This window comes from Rhinolophus ferrumequinum, chromosome 7, assembly GCF_004115265.2.
Source record: "Rhinolophus ferrumequinum isolate MPI-CBG mRhiFer1 chromosome 7, mRhiFer1_v1.p, whole genome shotgun sequence".
Classification (NCBI taxonomy): domain Eukaryota; kingdom Metazoa; phylum Chordata; class Mammalia; order Chiroptera; family Rhinolophidae; genus Rhinolophus; species Rhinolophus ferrumequinum.
The window spans coordinates 54,705,273-54,723,166 of NC_046290.1; the positions used below are offsets into that span (position 1 = coordinate 54,705,273).

Genomic DNA, 17,894 nt, shown 5'->3' on the forward strand with positions numbered 1-17,894 from the left:
ACTAAAGCCTCAAGTCAGGGCTGAAAACAGTCAGAAACTAGGCAGAGGAGACTCATAACAACAGATGAGTTTGCTAATCAATCATGTGATTAGGATGCTCCTAAAAAACAGGCAACACAATACTGACTGGAATAAGAGGAAATGATAGGGAATCCTTATTATCCATATCAGGTAATAAATTATCTAATGATATTATGAAAATGAAACATTGAGAGTTTATCAAATTCTGTGATTCCATTAACAAGGCAGTTATAATGAAAATGATGCAATATGTCATCCTTGGAGAGTATCAAGATATTTGTAAGACGTCTATTTTGTTTTCTTCCATTGAATTTTAGATCTTTTGAACTTACTCTTATAGGTAAAAATCCCTGCACAGTTTTGGAGGGAGGTATTAAATCAAGAAGCCTCCTGCCAGTTGAAATATGTTAAGTGTGTGACTCTAAATGACCCTACTTTGTACCTGAGTTCCAATAACTGAAGGGATGAGATTCAACCCTTCCTATAAAATCAAGCTCCATTTTGTCCATTAGTTTCAGTAACCATTTCCTGTTCATGTCTTTCAGGCCTAATGCCTTTCCTCAAATACTTGCCTAAAAAGGAAGCTATGTAGTGCTGAGGTCCCTTCTTTTCTCTTTAGACCAGACTTTAACGCGTACATCTCAGGTTTGACCCCTGTTTCCTGATGTTGCTGCTCTGTTAGCTTGAACCTTTTATTAACTGCTCATTAGATCGGCTGTAGTGCCTTCTTATTCCTTACAAATGTGTCTGATCTTTAGGCTCCTGACATTTCGCTTTGACCCATCCCACTGTCCTAGAACCATACTGGAAATGCCATGCTTTCTCTACCATTTGCATTCTTCATAATACTTAGTTCAGACCTGAGCCGGTGCTTAATAAATGAGTAGCTGGATGAGGAAGACAGTCATGATGCCAGGTTTAGTATCATTAAGTTATTACTGTAAGAATTGTGTTTTTAAATAGAGCAAGTGTTTGAACTTGGATTAATGAATACTTGGGAACAACATAATTTTCATCCTTTAACTTAAATGAACATCATGCTCACTGTTGGTTATATACTTGATAATGCAGTAGTCTGTCATGCAAGGTCATAGTTCTGAGAGTATATTTTATAATTTTCCTGTTTTTTTATTCTCCCCATTTTATTATTTTTCTGAATTTTTTGATATTCGTTTTTTCTTCTAATTTTATTGTTTCAGCATTTTATTCAAAGTTTTAATTTTCTAATTTTCCTTATTCTTTAATGTGGATGTGATATTTTGTGTTCCGTTTACCTCTTTGATAGCTAATTTTCAATTACTTTCTCTTTTTATTTAAAACTCTAACATCATTTAGTCTGGGACAGCATGATGGGTCCACGACTATTTTTTTAAAAAGTAAATAAATAAAACTGTGCCAGTTTTCTGGTTGAAACCTTAAAATATACACTTCAATGCATTGTGTCTCCATTATTAAGGGCATGAAATTAAATAGGAATAATGTTTACAAAATAGGAACTTTACCTGCTGAAGTTGGTTCTTCCTCATCTGACGCTGTAGTGGGAGTCGGGTGAAGTGGACAAAGAGAGAAAGAGAGAGATTGAGATTGAACATGAATATATTTCACATTTCCAAACAGTGACTATAAGTTCTTGACTTTTAATTTTGTATATATTAGAACTACTGGTATGTCATTAAATAATTAGATAATGACAGATTAATGGGTATTTACATTAAATTAACATTTATGTACTCACACTTTAAAATATGTATTAGAAAAGACTATTCAGTTGTCTACATTTGATTTTTCTTTCTTTTTGCAAAAAAAGATTGACCTTATTTAGCTTGAGTATAAATTACTATAATTTTTATAACTAATATTGTTTAAAATATAAATGGTATATAACATATAAACACCCCGCCATTAACACTTTGTAGTGATTTTCTATTAACAAAGAGGAATTAAAAGTCTTTGTTTATAGTCAAAATATTATTCCATGAGGTACAAATTATAAATAAGATAGGGGTTATTAAACATTAGAGTGACTCACAATCATTTTGGATGTTGGTTAAGCACCAATAGTCTAGTTCTCTCTCCTTTTCCACCCCTCCCATCTCTCTCTCTCTCTCTCTCTCTCTCTCTCTCTCTCTCTCTCTCTCTCTCTCTCTCTCTCTCTCTCTCTCTCTCTCTCTCTCACACACACACACACACACACACACACACTCCCTCACATGTGCCACACACTTAGGATTCAGTAGTGGTTGATTCTGTTGTGAGACCACAGGAACCTGCATTTTAAAAGTATCCCCAGTGGTTTTGACACAAGTGTTCTATGGCCCACATGTGGATAAACATGGATATTATAAAAGGAGAGGCCACACTATGAAAATACAACTTGATGCTAAAGCACTGGTTCACAACCCTGAATCCCTATTAGAATGCCAAACTCTGAGCCCCACTTCAAACTAGTTAAGTCGGAATCTCTTTCGGTAGTAGTAGTTTGTGGCTATGATGGAGACATGACTAAATAATATCAATATAAGGTAAGATGAACTGTAACTCAAAGTGTGCATCATTTTGATTTCTGTTTTTCAAGGGAAGAACTTTTGACAGCAGCAACAGTCTCGGTAATAATTGACTCCTGGGTACATGTGGGGGGTGGAGCACAGTAGTTACAATAGTGAGAAAAAAAAAGTTTATCTGAAGCAGCATCCCAGTTTTGCCTCGTAGAATCCACCTCTTCACTTTTATACTAATAGACACTCTCTGAGGAGGTATTTCTGCTCGGTGCATAAGTGTAGCTTACCCAGAATATGAGTATTACTGTTGACTTATATGACATTTGATTCATAAAATTTAAAATAAAAATTGACTCAGCTGAATCGCTTATGAAGGAGCTTTGTTCCCAGGTGATTCGTTAATCAAGGTATCACTGTGTCACCAGGGAGCAGTCTCCACTCTTTTCCGTTCAAGTTATATATGCAGAGTACACATCAGACAAGCTTACTTTGTGTCCTGACAGTATTTTCCTCTCACACTGTTTGGCTCGTCTCCTTGGCACGTAAAGAAATGGAGAGAGCAAACACAATTGGCATGCATGACATGGAGAACATAAATATTTAAAAAGCTGTAAGCTTCTTTATCATGTCCAAAATATATCATCACATGTTCAAAGAGGAAAACTGTCGGTAGCTTCCAGGAATTCCCTTTTAGGAAAATAACACAGGGGCTTGTAGAAGTGCTGACTTAGATGAGTCATTGTGAGTAAGAGTCTGGAGATTCAAAAGGAAAAAGAAAACAAAAAAAACCTCACACTTAGGGCTAGTCACTTTATGTTTGTGAACTCAATTTATAACGCAACCGATGAGATGAAAATTACTCTTATTTGACAGATGAAGACAGAGATGTTCAGAGTGACTGAGCAATGTGTCTAAGGTCAGTTTGAATTTGAGTTCATGTCAGTGTGACTTTCAAACCAACTCTTTGCACTATTCCTTACTGTGTCACAAAGTGCTGATTCAGTATCCACTAAGAGAAAAAGGGAGAAAGGGAGAAAGGTCATGGAACCCAGACAGGCAAGGGCTCTGATAATGTTAGCTGAACTTAAGCATACGGGAAAAAATGGATATAGGGGCTGGGAGAGAAACACCTGTAAGAAAGCAAGTTCTCCCTTGGAACTTCTTGAAGTCCCCTACACCAGGGATAGACATAGGCCGGTAACATCCTGACTAGGTAGCTAAACCACGCATCCTAAGTATGTGATGCCTAAGGAAAAAAGATTACAAGAGCTAAGATTTTATTCCTCCATTATCTGTGGATAAGCAAGGAATTTTAGGAAAGAACTAGCAGCACTGAAGAGAATTCTAAATTTATAGGAGTCCTAGCAATTAGAATGTCTTAAAACCAAAGCCTCTGGGCAAGAAATGCCCTAGCCTACACCAGAGCCTGTAATACCTGAAGGCATCTTTGTAAGAAGTTAACAATATTAGAGGCATCAGGTACACAGGTCTGCACAGTATTCTATTTCTATGCCACATCTCCATAGTTGTGATTCCTCATGATATGTAACCAATAGTCACACATTATAATACACACACAAAAGCACACCTGCGAGGGCTAGTATTGGTATTAACTCAGTGTTTCAGTTTCTCTGGTAAAGATGGCTTTGTAGGCTAACTGCATTACCAGAAAAGCATCATGAACTATTAGCAGGTGGCAGCTAGAGCCCCAGAAATACAAATAAGCCTTAAAATGGTCATCAGTGGCCTACGGTACTTAGTGACATTTAAGTGAAATAAGTATCACAGAGGGTAATGTCATGCTACCCGAATGATTCTTCACACTTTCTATTTACTTCTTAGAAATCCTGAAATCAGCAAATCGAAATATTATGCGCGCACACACACACACACACACCTCACATGCAAGTTCCTCTAAAGCTGTAAGTTAAAAACACATGCACCAAGCAGGAAAAATTAAACAAACTAACACAGGATTCTGTATTGCACTGTCTGATTCTGTATTACACTGTCACAATGTAGAGGGATGTACTGAAATTTTGATGATGGTAAGGAAACAGGCAGTAAACATATATACCTGATATACAGAATTTAGCTAAGGGTGGTCCTCTCGTTGCCCATAACAGAATGACCCTGGGTGTGTGTTAAAATGCTCCAGACCCACTGAATTTGAATTTTGGGTGTCAGCCCGGTATCTGCCTTTTTGAAAAGCTCAGCAGGTAACTGTCATGAACACTAAATTTGAGAATTATGACTGTGTCCATCAAAGTTTGTTGCAGTGGGAAAGAGCCCTGGGTCCAGTTGTAGGAATTGCTGCAGTAAATTAGCAGGTTTACAGGAAACACTCTACAGTGTGTACAGTGGTTGCTTCACCGCTTTTCAATCCTCTTTCTCTTATAACGTCTTCAGGTTTATTGGGGTATCAAATCAATGCCTTGGAGAAAGATGACTCCTTTTGTGGAGTCATTTAGAGATGAAATCTGTATCTCAGAGCTATGTAAATCTTTCCCCTTTTCCTGGTCACAGTTATTGGTCTATGTAGGTATATGACTCATTTGGGGACAATGACATGAAAGAACAGGTTTGTGTGTGTTTGGGTGAGGACAGGATCTTGGAAAGGAGGGTTCCTTATTCTGAGAAAGTGTCTGGAAATAAACCGTTCTCTTTCTCCTTAGCAATGGACAAGGAAGTCTGTGGCCCCAGAAGTAAGTTGGCAGACATCCTGGACCCGTGATGGGAGCCAGCTTCAGGAAGAAGCCATTCCTGTGCAAAGGCAGCGTGGAAACACAGAAAGCAGTTAGGTTATCAGTGATGTTGTTCAACCACTGAATCAGATTCTGACCTAACTCTGGGCTCCTGGTTCTAAGGAAAAATACTTCCACTTTACTGTTTACCTAGTTTTAGTTTAGCTTTTTCTTATTGGCAATGAAATGCCATCCTGCTATAACCATACCCACTTTTGTTGTCCCCATTTAAATATATTAGAATGCACGAGGAATTCATCATCTCTGCGGCAGGTGAGACCTGAACACAGCCTTGGGCTGAGTTTTCCCGAGGTCAGCTGGATGTTTAGTACCCACGATCGCATTTTGATACAATAAGCCTATTCCTCTGATTCTGCAGTAGGCATTGTTTTGCAGGGCAGTCTGGCAGTATACATGTTCATGAACCGGGTTGGTACTTGAGAAAAGGAGAGAAGGCATCCTGTAGACTTGTCTTCCCTTCCTGTCCCTTTCTTTCCTTTCCCTCCCCTTCCCTTTCCTCCCTTTCTTCTTTGTTCCATAGGATCAATTGTCAAGTACAATAACTACCCAAACCCAATGGGCTGTGTATTACCTTGATACACATACAATATTAAAAAACACATAATTCTTCATCAGACAGACTCTAGTCTCTTTATGTTGTCTCAACAACTCTTATATCTCCTGTTTTTGTCTGTCTTATCCTTGGTGTTTTAATTAAACTTTAATAACTTGGAAATTCCATCCACTCAAAATAATTCTACCCAGTGTGGCTCACCATCAAATAGGAAAAGCTCATTGTGAAATATATAAAATACACTTCTGAGCATTAATATCTACTTTACATATGGATGTTACTCAATTCATATTGACTTATGGATCATTTTGTTTGCAGTATTATCAATCTAGTTAATTGTGCACTGAATATGTATTGCAAGTATACAATTATCTGTGCAATTCATTATTTCCATTAGCAAAGGAAAAATAAATGTTTATTCTTGTATTCTGACAATATTTTAGAATGTTTTTATTCAACTGCAGTCATGCAAAATAACAATAATGATATTTATGCATGATTATTCATAACTGCCCAGATGTTAAATGCTATAAACGTGTGTGTGTGTGTGTGTGTGTGTGTGTGTGTGTGATTACTAAGGCAAAGAAGAGTAAATTATCATTTCTAATTTGTGAACTCACTCATTTAAGTAGGTTGTGGAGCTGCCTCTGAAAGTATTCAAAGATGTATTTAGAGAGAGGTTTAGGTTTATATGGTCTTTGTTTTATTATTTGTTTGTTTGTTCTTGGTCAATGACCCGATGGGGTCATGCCTCAAGACTTAAAAAATTGCTATTACCAACTTCTTCCTTGTGAAAGTATGAAGAGGAGTGTCAGTTGATCCTGGCCAAAGACTTCAGACAGCATATTCCACATTTTCAGAACTGCAGAATATTTGGGTCACAGTGAGGAGCAACAGACAATGTATTTGCATAGAAAATGTGCAGAGAATTACAAAGTCTTCTCTATTCTACCAGTCTTTTACATGCATTTTGATTCCTGTGCTAGATTTGGAGGACGGCATCTATTTGAGTATAGTTAATATATGCAATACATAAAATATAATTATGTACACATGTAGTTAGTATATAAGCATAGATTTATTTGTATGTTTAGTAGTCTCTCCCATTAGACTAGGACTTTCATAAGGGCAGGGATGTACTTTGTTGGTCACCATCATATCTACAGGTTTTAGAATAGTTGCTAAACACTGTAAGGCTCAAGAAATAGTTGTCAAAAGAAAGAAAATATGGATTCATATTTAATGCAGTCCTCTGTGTTACTCAATAAAATTCAGCTGCTTCATTACGCTATATTACTTGACTTGCCAAAAAGAAAGGCCTTACCTTCATCTATGTTTAGTTATATAAACTGATATGCAATTACATATGTAGTAATTTATATAACTATATGTAGCCATATAAATCATATTTTCTTTCTTGGGGCAGGAGAGAAAATAAATAATAGTTAAAGAGACAATGATTGCTTTAATGACCATTTGATCAGCTCAAGAAACAAACCTGTGATTTTAAACGAAACTAACTCAATAATTATCAAATGATAGCTTATTAATTAAATAGATTCATTAAAATAGAACCACGAAATGCTTTCTATGTTTAGTAGCAATATAGCTCATGGGTTTTACAAGCTACTTCTACAATGAATCATGTTAACAACAATTAGTAATGCAGTTGGGATTTTCTCATTTTAGAAAGATGTACAAATGGGAAAATAATAAAGAAAGAATGGAGGCTTTGTTTTTTGTGTGTGTTTTTTTCTTTTTTTGCCAATGATTTAAAAAAATACATAATTTATAAAATTAAGCTAGAGTATTGGGTAGCTGGGAAATAATATGATTCAAGTAACCTACATTCACATCCCAGCTAATTATTAGAGACATTGGGGACATGACTGGGACACATCTTCCTACAGAAAGGAAACACTAAAGATTTTTAAGCTAGGTGGTTTGACATTACAAAGGCCTCATAATTTAATATTTCATGTATCTATTCAATTGCCCTCAAATGTCTTTTGTTTATTCGATGCACCTTCCTTCCCCATCCAAATTCATCCCATCCTTGTGGACTGAATTCAAGTCTCACCACCGTCAGTTCCTTAGTATTTATTTCAGTCTCCAGAGTTATGAAGTTATCCCCTTCCAACTCCCACTGGCTTTTAGCCCGTAACTTAAAGCCATTTCTAAAGAAAATAGCAAATATATTTTCCAGTCTTGTTCCCAAGCTGGACATTATCCATTATTCTTCTTTGGAGGGCAATGGTTATGTTTTGATTTTGTATAGTGCATATAATTGGTGCTGAGTAAATACTTTTGAAAAAGTTATCCAATTTTATAGATGAGAAAATAAAGTCCAGTAAGTGAATTTAATGACTTTCTACATGATTGTAAGTCACGTAAAGTGAGGACTGGAAATTAAACATAAGGTATCCTAAGAAATTCCAGAGATATATGGAAAGAAGAAATTTGTAAGGGACAGAGTAGATTAGAAGTTAATATAAATGACTGCACAGATGTATCAATTTTCATAAAATTAATTCATATTCTTTTTGAAAATACAGGGAAAGTGGGACTAGTTCTGCATGAGAAGGCTGTTTGGTGTGACTACGGGAGCCACAAAGCTTAGGTTACCTGTTCACCGTGTGTGAATTTCAGACACCTAAGTTATTTTGTTTTACCATCAGGTTCATGTTCTATCGATTTCTGCTTTATTTACGTGGGGAGGTTGCTCACATCAACTTCAGTTCATTTCCATAAATCTGAACTAATGAGCTAATCTAAAAGGCAAATCTGTGAAAAGCAAAAGAACAAGCAACGGAAAAGTAATGGATAAATTAATAATATTGGCACAAATCTCAGTGACCGCATCCCCTTCAGTAAACACAGAAAATATTAATATCAGAAGAGATCTTGTGATTAAGGGTGTTGACAAAACAAAACAAAAACAAAAGACTTTGTTAGAATTCATTAAGGTTTGCATTAAAAATAGAAGTCTGTTTATTAAGTCATCTAAATTGCCAACTAAAACCTCACTGCAAACTGAATTTTGAAGTAAAATTATTGAAACATCAGACTACATATACCTATATAGTATATAATAATTAAATATTTGTAATATAATAAAAAAGATAATTACACAATACATACTGTTCTATAGCTTGCTTTTTTCATTAATTCACTGCATATATTTTTCTATATCAATATAATCCGTGAATATGAACAGTAAGTACTGAATAACATTTTAAATTATGGACCTACCATAATTTATATAACTGTCTCTACTGAGTGATATTTGCATAGATTCAGGGGTTTCTCCTCTATAAATAACATTTTAAAGCTTAATCAGATTCCATTTTAATAGTGGTAGAAACATGAAATAAAAATAAATGACCAAATAATTTCATTAAATAAATAGGAGCCCATAATCCTAAACACAATAGAAAATACCCACTTTTTGTAAATAAGGTTTTTAATGATCCTCTTTTCTATGCCATCAGCCTATCTTTAGTCATATGTTTCTTAAGTATATTGGACAATTTATATTTATATCTTCTTCCTATGAAAGTTACTCTCTTGCAAGTTACCATTAATGGAGATCAAGTAAAGCTTCCAGTGTCCCATTTCCACGTAGCACGAGACACAAAGAGATGACAGAGCTCTGAGCATGTACGCATGCGGCCTTAGGTAACAGATTTCCCTGCCCGTCACCCACTACCCGACTAGGATTATAGGGTTGAACACTGAATATTCTGCACCTCCTGGGGTATAAGTAATATACAACTTTAATGTTTTTCAAAAATAAATGAAGACTAACTGAAGACAGAAATTTACTTTATTACAAAATCTCGTCATCTAATGCACATGTACGTGTGTGTGCAAAAGCAAGTACTTAATATGTTAGTTATTTTAAACATGAATTTTTTTTACTACTTTTGACATCTGTGAAGCCTTTTAGTAAAATATCATTCCTTTTTCACTACTTATATTCCAAAGAGGAATTCAGAAATTTTATGATGGCTTTGAAATGATGGCCAAGATATATATCTACATATCTGGCTTAATTAAAATATCTTTTGAAACTCAAGATGAAGGTAAAAAACAAAACAAAACAGTGGGTATATCTAAATTGAAGAGAGCTGAGATATCTCTCATGGATCTTTTACTCTTTCGTCAGGGGAATTATTATTATTTTTTTTTCATGTAGTTTGAATTCATTCCAAGGACACTAACTATAAGAGATAAAGAACAGCCTCTGCTTGCCTATAGGAACTAGACTAATCTAATGTGTCACTGACTTATTCAGCAATGAGACAATGACTGCTATAGAGGATTTTTTTTTCCTGCCTGTTAAAACAGAAGTTAAAATTAAACGCTTTCTTTTCAGAATCATTAGGACCTTTTTTTAAAAAGAAAAGAGTCAGTGTATCCACATTCAGGTGTTAATCAAATGACATTGACAATATAATTTCCCTATCTGCAAAACTTGTCTCCCTGGGCTAAATTTTTCCATAATTGGAAGGTCTCCAAAGAACTTAACTGATTAAAAAAAAAAAAAAAAAAAAAAGGGAAAGGTCTTACATTAAAACAATGAAACCAAACAAAGGTTCAGGGCTATTCAGGGAGGGCTTAAGCCCCATTCTTCTTATTTTTGAGGTTATTTTCAAGTTGTGACTATATGCTATTAACTTCTACTCTTCCAAACCATCAAGAAATGGTTTAGGAAACAGCTTGTTCAGCAAATAGGATATAAGCAACTTTGAAAAACAAAATGTTAAATCCAAACCAAACTCAAAGGTCACTTAGTCTAACGTGCCAAACAAAAATATAAATATTGCTTCAAAACTTCTAATGGCAGGGAATAAATAATCTCACAGAAAAATATGTCAGCACACTCTCCTGGAGTTAGCCTCTGGAAGCCAGTGGAATAACGTGGCTCCTTCTTGATGGCCTTCTTTGATGGTTATTCAAATATTTGAAGACAGTTATCACATCTCCCATAATTCTCTTCTTCACTGAGATACAAAATCTCCACTTAATTCCATATATCATGCCATACACACCAGTTATCATTTTTGTTTACTTCCTCTTGAAAAATTAAAATCTGTCAAGGTCTTTTAATATACCAGAAAGAATGAGATATTATAACAACATGAACTAGATCCCTAGATAAGATCTAACTAGCATAAAATACAATGGCATTATTACCTGCCTTCTTTAGGCTGCAATATCACAACTAACAATCCAACATTGTATTAGCTACTAAAAGAATAAATAATTAATTTCCTTTCCCTCCTTCCTCCAGCCCCACCTTATGTAAGACCAATTCTGAGAGCACGGAGGGAGGAGTAAATCTTAGTTCCTTCTTATCTCAGGGAAAGATTGAGCAGGAAAAAAGATGAAGGGGCTGTGGGATGATAAAATCATGCTTGGGGTGGAGGTTTAAGATAGAATATGACTGGCTTGCGAGCAATGTTAAGAGTATTCTGGCAATAGGAAAAACTGCAAATTTTTGAAACCAAGCAAAGCCTTAAAGATATTCTTCCAAGCTCTCACTTTCTCTCTAGCAAAGAATATAGTTTGCATGTATTTCATATCTAGTTGGTTAGGTCTACAGACAGGAAAACCATTTTTCTTTATTGAAACAGTTTCCTTAGTATTCAAGATTAGGTATCCATTCACATGAATATAAATATTTTGTGTCTTCATGGGATTTTCTACATGTCAACTGACATTTCTAGTCATAGAAGCGTTCCTGGAAATTTTTTTTAAACTTTATAGTGGCTTCTTCCAACAAATAATTTCTGCTTAGAAATTCTAGGTTAGAAATTAGCACTAATTTCAGTCAATAAGCCATACTCAGCCTTTTCTAAATCAACTAACCTATCAGAACAAGGATTGTTGAAAACAATCACAATAATTAATGAGCTGAAAAATAGATCATCTTGGAGGCAGAATAAAAATGTAACAGAAAAAAAATGAATACAATTTAATCCTCAAAAAAAACCCCTGAAGTAGTACTTAAAAATTACCTAAAATATAGTTCCATTAAGAGTTCTGTTGTTTTATTTTTATAATGTGTGTGTGCTTTCATAATGCACTATCAAAAGAGGTTTAGAATCATGTTCCTAGGACATTTTTAATAACTCTGAAAATTATATTATGGGAATAGTTCAAGGACGACTAAAGGCCTGTACAATATAGGCCCAAACTACAAACTACTGGGCTGGCTCCCAAACATCCCTAAAAACACCAAATTATTAGTGGTTACTAATGCTAATTCTTCCAGAATGTTCCCAAGTTTCTCATCTCTGTGCTTTTTATCATCCGGCATTTTGCTTAAATATCCCCATTTAATAACTTTACTGGTGAACGACACTTCCATCCCAGCCCATCTCAAAAGCCATCTCAGCTATCAAATCTGAAGCCTAGGACAAGAAGTGACCATTCCGTCTCTTGATACTTATGTCACTTTGTTCTCCTCTTATGATGATTGTTTTTTGCATTGTGTAATGACTACTGATGGGTGTGTTTTGTGATCCTTTTCCAAATGTAAGTATCTCAAGGGGAGGTCCTTAATCCTGGGCTCATGGACAAAGGGGAGATTTGCCTCTGGGGGTCAGGAGGGCTTCCCAGAGACACTCAATAATATTCATGAAATGGAAGATCCTAGTGTCCTTTTCTATCCCCTCTGTGATTCCATATTTATGCAAAGCCACAAAGAGTTTATTGTTGATCTATCCCGGCTAAGCACCTAATATTAATATGTTGTCATAAATTCTAACTTGGTATTTATTATACCTTTACAGGGTTCCCATTTTGCAATCTTACAAAGAAAAATCAGTTCATAAGTTATTTGCTGTAAACATAAGGAAAGCTCTAGTCATGAAAGGTAAATTCCTAATTATGTAAACATTACTTACATTACTCATAATTTTCAAATAATAAAACATAAGGTTTTCTTTTCCCCATACAAAGTAATATAATATGTCAAATTATATGTTGAAGGAAAGAAATTTTTGAAAAATTAAAAGCTGACAGCAAAATTGTCACCAGTTTACATATTCAAGCACCAGCAGAAACAAATCCTGGCATAAAAATAATAGGGCGGTATTTATTGGACATTTCAATAATGATTGAAATGATGAAATAATATTCAGGGACTTAGAATCTTAATTTCCACATGTACCTTTTGAATTGTCTATAAGGTTTACTTATTTTATATAGCCTATATATCTGTTATATATTTCCAGACGTTGTTGTAAGAGCCTTACATATATTCATTTACTTAACTTGAACAAAATCCCTTTGAAGTTGGTACTATTATTGCCCCAGTTTTACAGATGAGGAACTAGGGCATCACGGGATCAAGCGACTTGGCCATAGTAATAGAGGCAGTAAACGGAAGAGCCAGGATTTGAATTCAGTGTGGCTGAGTCCTTAACCACAACACCACGATGCGATCCTTTAGACTGAGAATATGTTCCTACAGAATTCCAAGAAAGCATAGTCAGTATAAGATGAACACTGGGACTAAAGGTATTATTATCATTATCATTATCATTATTGTTGTTGTTGTTTTTACTCTAGGCTCTCTCATTGTTTCAAAGCCTATATCCCTATATGTGTAATAGGCGCAGTTTCATTTGAACTAAACACCGGACTGTGTAAAAAACATGGGATAAAACTTCAGGTTCAACACCTTGTTCTGCCTGACTTTGAGCAGGAATCTGTGACCCTGTTCTTTACATTCATCACAGAATCACTTTCAAATTGAGCACTGAGATTGGTATTAGCTCAGCTATTTATTTCAAGGTTATTACAAGAATAATATATACATTTGCATTTTAATGAATAGAGTACCGTAAAAATACAAGACACGATTAAATGGAAAAGAGTGAAGGAACAACATGTCTCTAGCATTATGGCCATTGATAAATTGCATTAAAAAAAATCTATTTGTCCACCCCCTTCAAAGTTCATTACGTGATGGCCTGAGAACCTCACCACAGAAGTTTAGGGTCAGGAAATCATTGTGGAGAATAATATAGCCCCACCTCCACAGCTGAATAACTAATGGAAGCTGACCTTAGAGAACAGAGCATGTTCTGAGATGCACCCTGATTTATCCATCATCTGTGGAACCAAAGCCATTGATTGAAAGAGACCTGAGTCGACATCAACAACATCTGTCTTTGTGAAAATGTTTGGTAGTTGCTGTGCTGATGAGTAACAGTAATATGTTCTATACTCAATTGCTCTCTATGATTTGGGTGAAGCATTTAGGGTCTGGTTTCTCATTTAAAATTTTACCAGATAAGGACACTGTGGGGATTTATCAATATGCTATGTAAAGAAGGTGCTCATTCTTATTTGAAATTTGCTATATTTTCCAGGGATTAGTACTTAAGAAAACACTTTTATCTAAGTTCTTTTGCTGAGGACTGAAATTGTGTTCTCCCTACTTTACTTTCTAAGCTTTGATGAAAATAAAATAAAAATAACAACAAATATTGATTGTTGTCCACTGGAAATCATTATTTGGTGAATTTTACATTTTCAAAGGGAAAATTAAATATATTCTGAAATGAATTCTGTCCAAATTCTCTCTTATGTGTTGCCACCGTTCTTTAAGTGATAGGGATTACAGAATTTGCCTTTACATAAGTACTTTGATATGTTGGACATTAAATTGTTTTAGAGCACAAAGTTACCTTGAGGTGTCAACCAGTTGTCCTATGGCATCAGGGATGGCGGCCAAATAAGTCTTCACACACAGTGACATCTATTTGAAGCTCCTTGGGAAAAGATTCATGCCTTCTGTTTCATCTTAGTAAATCTATGTTTTGACTCTAGTAATTCCTCATAACAAATAGCATGATTCTAAGATATAGCAAGTGCCAGTAAGATTTGTTGATTAGTTTATCTAATTTATTAATATTAAATTTACAGTAATTAATAATAGTTCTAAGAAATAAAATTTAACCAAAGTACTTATTTTCAATAAATTCTTAATGCTTCATCTCTTTCTCTTCATTCTATCTTCTGTGTAATTAATGGTAAAAGGACAGATGACAGCAAATGCTCCATCATTTATCCAATAGCTTTTCACTTTCTATTATAGTGATACTAAACATTTTTCTACTTCCTACCTTTCTTTAACCTTCTTAGGCTTTCTTTATCCAGTTATCCTAATTCTGCCTCATACTATAGATACTCTAGAACCATTATTTAAGGTTTCTTTGATTAAATGCCTAGTCTTTCTCTCATTAGTCTTAATTTTAGAAGATAGCATTTTCCTCATAGTTTTTATCAACCAAAATAGACTTTATATATGCCGGTTTATAGTTTGTCCTTTTAAAATGATTTATGGTCTTATATAACAATTGAATAAGAATAAAAGAGGACATAGTCTCATATGTTATTTTTAAAATTTGATGAGATAATCTCTTTCGCTCTCCAAGTATACGTTTTTCCTCCTATTATAAAAATCAAATAACTATAACACCAAATCTATGTTACCATAATGAAGTAGATCTAAGCCTATTAAGCTTTATTTTCATTATAAATTCATTATGATAAACTACTTAGCCTTTTGATCCAATCCTCATGATATTAAAGTTTCTCGAATAACTCTCATCCCAACCATTTACTTTTAAGAATTTAGTCTAAGGAGACAGTGGTGAATGTACACAAAATTCAATTATAAGAGTGCTTATCAAAATTTATAATAGAGGAAATTTGCACAGAACTTAAAAATCCCAAAAATAAGGGCTGTTTGAATAAATGATGGTAAATGTTGGAATGTTAGCCTGATATTTTAAATAATGTCAGGAAAGAATTTTTAATGAATTGAAATATATAGTGATTATGAAAGAATATGTACTATGTATAATATAAATTTTAAGCATATACATGCATATGTTTAAACATAAACGTAGGTACACAATTTCATATGGAAGGATCAACTTAAATTCTTATCACATTTTATATGACTGTATGACCCCATAGAAAGATACAAAGATAGATCTATAGATAAATGATAGAAATAAGAATGAAAGTATAAATAACTTAAGATTATAATTTTTATTTTACTTTATATTTCCTAAATTTTCTTTTTATTACTTTTGTAATAAAGAAAACAAATTCTATGTAAAATATTTATAAATTCCTAATATAGATGGCTATACCCAAGACACATCATTCACTTTTCTTCCTGTTAATGACATTGAGCAACTCAAATTAAAAATAATTATTTTATCATTTTCTTATTTCTATTGTAATCATAGAAGAAAATTTTGCTCAATCTCAGAAACATATCAATTTCCCTGAAGTGGTAAAATATTAGCACCATTTGTAATTGCTTAAAAACTGTTATTTTTAAATAAACTGCTCTGTTCAGGTTAAAATGGCTTTATGTGTAATTAATTCAATTAAAAGGATACAAACATTATCTATTATTGTTAGAATAAAAAATAGATTCATGCTGTAAATCAATGAAGAAGGTAAAACCAAGTAACACTATGGAAGGTTTTAAAGGTTGTTGGACATGTTTAAACTATTTTATAAGTCATTAATGAGTCACCTGTAGACCTCTTTTCCATAAAAGTGCTCAACTTGGAAAATTTTTCTAGAGATGAATGCTAAATTTGCCAGTTAGCTTTTAAGTTTAAAATAGTAATTTTCCTTTTCATAAATGTGTAGAAGTGTACATTTTGGCAGTGCCACAACTGACTTCATGTCACTTCATTTGGAATCTACATAAAAGGACAATTTATTGTCACTTTCCCTTTTCACTTTCCTAGTTTTTCAATGTGTTTTCTAAAATGAACAGAAAATACCCAGTTTTTCCTCTTTAAGAGAGTTTACTTTTCCCTCCCTTACTAAAAATTAAATTGTATTCATAGCTAATAACATAAAAATAAAAATCTACAAACATATCTATATGTTTATCAACTTTTTGCATTACCAGTAAAAACTATTTTCAAATCAAGTAAGAGGAAAAGTAATGCTCCATGTTAGATTGTAAAATTTGCAACAAATTCTTCACTTCTTACCTCCTCACCTTTGCAATATGAAGTAGCAGATCACCCCATCAAAAGTGTTGTTAGCTAATGTGACACAAGCTGAGATTTAAAAAATGTCTTGATTTTTTTTTTACTGTTCTTGGGACCTTTCCACCACCACTATACAGGGAAGCTTGATCTAGCAGACACAAGTCATTTTAGCTGAATCATCTTCTACTGCCCAGCACCAGTCAACCAGAACACATACTTAACTTACTCTCAGAATTGTGAGGTAAATGTTTGTTTAAATCATTCATGATGATTTGTTAAACAGAAAAAATGTAATGATATACATCCACTATCACTTCATTTATGAAAGTATCCATCCCCCATCAACAGAAAGGGTACACTCTCAGGAAAAAAAGACAATGACTAAAATGGTATACATCAATTTTTTTAATGTGTTATATTGTCTTATCTTACAAATAAAAGCTTTCCAACAAATTGTCTCTTATCTTTCTTCTGAACAAGAGAGGATTTCTCTACTTGATATTTCCTAAGTTTCTTTGATATTGCATATTTTTGGTCTGAAGTTACTATATAATTGTTAGGGCTTGAAATTGCAAGCTAATACATTCTAATCATTGTCATTAACAGTAAAGTAGAAATGTTTTTAAATTAATAAGTTCATAGTTTATAAGTTACGGTATAGAAATCTTTACATATATAAAACAAAATTACTTTTCTCTAATGTATGCAAAATAAATGGCAAAACTTTTCCCTTAACTCTATCCTCATAAGCGTACAATCCTATTTGTTTGTATGAACACATATTTAATCCTTCTTATTATCAGAAAGCAAGTAAATATAACTGTGAAAATAAATCCCTTTGACTCCAGTTGACTGAGAAATTTCTTCGCAATTTTCCATGGCTAGCAGCTTTTCAGAAAGTATTTTAGTCCATTAAGAATAGCTTTCATTATGATAATGCCTAGAAGTATGGATTCAATCATGAGTTAGTCTTTCTTAGCCCAAGAAACAATCTTAAAGGGGAAAGAAA

The 17,894-nt window shown here is 33.9% G+C and overlaps 1 protein-coding gene across 1 annotated transcript in view; it reads right to left on the bottom strand.

Annotated features, from left to right (window-relative positions):
• Nucleotides 1–17,894, bottom strand: part of EDIL3 (EGF like repeats and discoidin domains 3) — a 381,023-nt gene that overhangs the window by 240,529 nt on the left and 122,600 nt on the right. Inside the window, exon 3 of the mRNA XM_033111163.1 lies at nt 1,524–1,553. Within this exon, the coding sequence (XP_032967054.1) occupies nt 1,524–1,553 (30 nt within the window). The remainder of the gene's footprint in view (nt 1–1,523; nt 1,554–17,894) is intronic.